At 42.2% G+C, this 4444-nt stretch overlaps 1 protein-coding gene across 1 annotated transcript; it reads left to right on the plus strand.

Moving 5' to 3' along the window:
- Positions 1-1226: 1226 nt before the first annotated feature.
- LOC122068201 lies at positions 1227-3285 on the plus strand. Its single transcript, XM_042632071.1, has one exon. The coding sequence runs from the start codon at positions 1248-1250 to the stop codon at positions 3222-3224; it is 1977 nt and encodes a 658-aa protein (XP_042488005.1). The 5' UTR covers positions 1227-1247; the 3' UTR covers positions 3225-3285.
- The last annotated feature ends 1159 nt before the right edge of the window (positions 3286-4444 follow it).

The raw sequence follows: 4444 nt of genomic DNA on the forward strand, positions 1-4444 counted from the left end.
TTTTTTTTTTTTTTTTTTTTTTTTTGTGATTTTGAGAGGGGGGTCTTGAGCAATGTTCTTGTTCATGAGTTTCCTGTCTTCAATCGGCTTCAAGTATAGTATTGTAATGGCTAGGAATGAAAGGGGTTTTCCTTATCGTTTTCAGACAAGGAAAACCTTATGCATTTAGCGTTCCATCCCTTGTTGCACCTCAGCAAGAGTAAAGAAATCAGTAGTACTCTCTATGTAGGATGGGTCCTCATCCCTCATTGTCTTCCTCTGCCTCATCCTCTGTTCTTTCTTTCACTTTCTTCTTCTTCATTGTGTCGCAGCTTTCATTTGCAGCAGTTGAAGAATACTTGTACGAACTTTGTGCTCCCTCCTTCCACTCCTACTGTGGGGATCAGAACATCAGTTACCCTTTCTCCAAATCCCCCAATGAGGAATGTGGGCTAGGCATCATCCATTGTGATGGACAATACTCGACACCATTTATCAGTTTTGAGTAAGATCAAAACAGGGTTGAGGTCAAAAGCATCGACTACAGAGATGAGAATATTGGAATTCATGACCTAAGATTCACGGACCTCATACTATGGAACGACTGCATTAGACTCTACAATCTCACTCACCCACACTTTTCCGATCATCTTTCCTTCCGACTGATAAGCCCCAACAATATTACCTTCCGAATATGCAACAAAATTTTCTAAGCATTGTCATGGCTAGGAATGAAAGGGGTTTAAGTAGTTGTATAGTCAATTTTCTATCATTGAAGTATTCTGGAAGTTAGTGGCTTGTTCAAAATTCAAACAAGCCATACAGGAATAAGCTGAGGTTCTTACCTTCTGTGGAGAAAGATCGTTCTGGATTTACCCATTGCAGTTTTAATCCAACAATTTCCATATCTAATAAACATCATATTCTGTCCAAAATGTTCCCAGAAATAAAATTTATCAAACACCTTCTTACCTGTTTCTGTTTCCAGAAACAAGAATTATCAAACACCCTTCTTACCTGTTTCTGTTTCCAGAAACAGTAATTTCTGTTTCTGCCATTTCTTGAAACAGAAACAACAGAAGCGTTATCAAACAGGCCCAAAGACTAACGTATAGGAAGTAAGCTAGAGCTAGACAAGTATAACTGTAGAAGTGAACGGATCACTGTAGAAGGACCTTCTCGTCCAGGTTCTATAAATGAGTTTGACCACTCTACTCGACTCATCCCAAGTTTCATCTTTTCTCAGATCAAACCCACCTGAAACCACGATGATTCAACCCAAAGGAACCATCGTCTTCTCCACCATAGGAAGGAATCACTATGGCTTCGATGTTTTCTCCATCTCTTTAACTCCTAAACTCAACACCCAATGCATAGAGCATCGTCTCACAGACGGTGCTTCCATCAACTTTAATGGTCAGTTTGTCGACGAAGACCAAACCCTCATCTACGTCTCCGAGCGAACCGGCTCAGCTCAGATTTACCTGAACCGTCCTGAAAATCCCAAATTAGAGCAACTCCCTACTGTCACTGCGAGCCTATTTCACGACCGGCCGGTTCTACGAATCGACCGGTTGTACTATGTGTCTGCTCACGAACCGGCTGATAAACTGTTCACCAGCTGGTCTGCCGTTTACATGACCAAACTCGGAGACCGGAAAATCGTCCTCCGGTTAACTCCTAAAGGAGCAGTCGATTATAGTCCGGCTGTTTCGCCGACGGGGAAGTTCATTGCTGTAGCTTCTTACGGGTTCCGTCCTTGGAAGGGCGAGTTAGACGAGCTCGATACGGATATCATCGTTTTCCCACCGTCCGATCCGAATCGACGGATTGTCGTCTGCAAACGCGGCGGATGGCCAACGTGGTTCGGCGATTCAACTATTTTCTTCCATCGGAAAGCCGACGATGGATGGTGGAGCATTTTCCGAGTAGATCTACCTGAAAATTTCCAACATTTGGACGCCGGTGACAATCCTCGCCGCATAACTCCGCCAGGTGTCCACGCGTTTACTCCATCAGCTTCACGAGATCGAAATTTTGTTGCCTTCGCAACTCGACGGAGAGAAAGTAACTTCCGGCACATCGAGATCTTTGATTTAGAATCGGAATCGTTTTACAGAGTTACAGAGTCTCTCAACCCAAATTTCCACCATTACAATCCTTTTTTCTCCCCCAAAGGTGGTTTCCTAGGATACCACCGGTTCCGTGGTGAGTCAGCTCCGGGAGTGACTACGATTCCACACCTGGATCCTATAATTTCTCCCACAAACGAAATGAGGTTGCTTCGGCTCAATGGAATGTTCCCTTCTTTCTCTCATAATGGAGATTTCATCGCTTTCAACCACGACTTCGACATGAATTCTGGGTTGAGGATTGTGAGAAGAGACGGCTCGAAGAGATGGGTTGTTCTGAAAGATAGAAACGCCTTCTGTACTTCGTGGAACCCAACAGAAAATAATGTCATCTACACGTCCATTGGACCCATATTTGAGTCAGCCAAAAGAACGGTCCAGATTGCAAGGATCAGTTTTGATCCAAAAGATCTTACGGATGATCGAGAAGAGATTCCCGCCACTGTGAAGATACTTACTAGAGAAGACACCGGCAACAATGCCTTCCCATCGTGTTCGCCGGACGGCAAGTTCTTGGTTTTCCGGTCCGGAAGATCCGGTCACAAGAACCTCTTTATAGTCGACGCCGTAAATGGGGAATTCAACGGCGGGATCCGTCAACTAACGGATGGGCCTTGGATAGACACGATGCCCAGTTGGTCTCCCGACGGAAAACTAATAGCCTTCTCATCGAACCGTCACAACCCCAATAACGTCGATTGCTTCAGCATATACCTGATCCGACCAGATGGTTCAGACCTCCGGAGATTCCAGTTGGCAGGACCGGAGGGATTGAGTGACGTGGATAGGGAGAGGATCAACCACGTGTGCTTCAATTCGGACTCATCGTGGCTGTTATTCACTGCCAATATAGGCGGCGTAACGGCGGATCCAGTGTCGTTGCCGAACCAGTTTCAACCTTACGGGGATATGTATATGGTGAGGTTGGATGGGAGTGACTTGCAGAGGCTGACGTGTAATGCATATGAGGATGGTACACCTTCGTGGGGGCCATCATCATCCACAAAGGAGGAGATTGAATTGGGTTCCATGTCTTTGGAAGGTAATAAGGTGGGAGGTGACAAGCTCAAGGGTCAATTCGAGGAACCATTCTGGTTATCTTGCAACATATGATCACAATCAAGCTCAAGAGCTTTATGATTTTCTAGTACCAAAACTCCTATGTTGCGTGTGTGCATTTATTTATATATATATTTTCTATGAAAAAAAATATATATATAAATAAATTTTTTTGGTGCAATCATATAATTAAATTTATATGTATCAAGAGATATATGATAGACTGTTTACACCTTTAGGGATGGATGAATCAATTATTATCTTATGGGGGATGAGAGATTTTTCTTAAATGTAAAGCTCTCTCTATGTCGACGTTTGTGTCATCCCATTTTAGACTATCAACAACTCAATATTAGAGACTAAGTGGGGAAGCAACTCCTTTCTTTTGGGAAAAGAAATAAAAAGGTCCAAAAATTCAATAGATCTCTTGAAAGCAGCTATACCAATCAAAATTCAATGACATCTGGGATTTGGAGACTCGAAGCTTCATAATCTAGCATAATTGGCCAAGGTTGAATGGATGCAATGGAGTGAGCCGAATACTAGTCCGTGGACGTTATTCTTAAAATCGATTTACTTTCCTCATATAGATTTCCTTCAAGCTAAATGCGAACAACAACCTTCATGGCATGGTGTAGTATCATTGTTGGTTGGATTGCACTTCTCAAGGGTCTTGTTTGAAGAGTGGAAACAATAAAATTTGAGAAGATAGATGGGTGCTTGGCCTCTCCAAATTTTAGGTCCAATATCCTAGATCGGATGGTTGTCCCTTGACTCACGTCTTTGAATTGATTGAACAAATTTACAGAGTTAGGGATTGAGATTTGTTAGCAGCCTATTTTATCCATAAGATTAAAAAACAATTACCGATACCCTAGAATTGGTTGAAAGCCTAGAAGCTTGAATCAAGAAGAGAAGCAAAGATTTCATAAAAAACTTTATATTTTTTTATTTTTTTAGAGTTTGTCCGACTAAAAAATGAAAATCAAACATTAAACCAAGCAATTCAAAAGACGGTTGTAGAAATCGGCTGGAATCGTTTCAATTTGAATTGGGTGATTCACCTGATTGGATTTTGATTCCTCAAATTTCGGTAGAATTAAATTTAGCAAATCCAATTGACAAAGACATGCAGTATAATTAAATTTAGGGTAATTTACAACACCACCCCCTGGAGAATTCCAATATTAGAGGGACACCCCCTCTCTTTCACCAAATTAGCGTCAGACCCCCTATCGTCAGTCACGGTTAAAGAATATACCTTTTATGCTGAT

The sequence above is a fragment of the Macadamia integrifolia genome, unplaced genomic scaffold (assembly GCF_013358625.1).
Source record: "Macadamia integrifolia cultivar HAES 741 unplaced genomic scaffold, SCU_Mint_v3 scaffold3552, whole genome shotgun sequence".
Taxonomy (NCBI): Eukaryota; Viridiplantae; Streptophyta; class Magnoliopsida; order Proteales; family Proteaceae; genus Macadamia; species Macadamia integrifolia.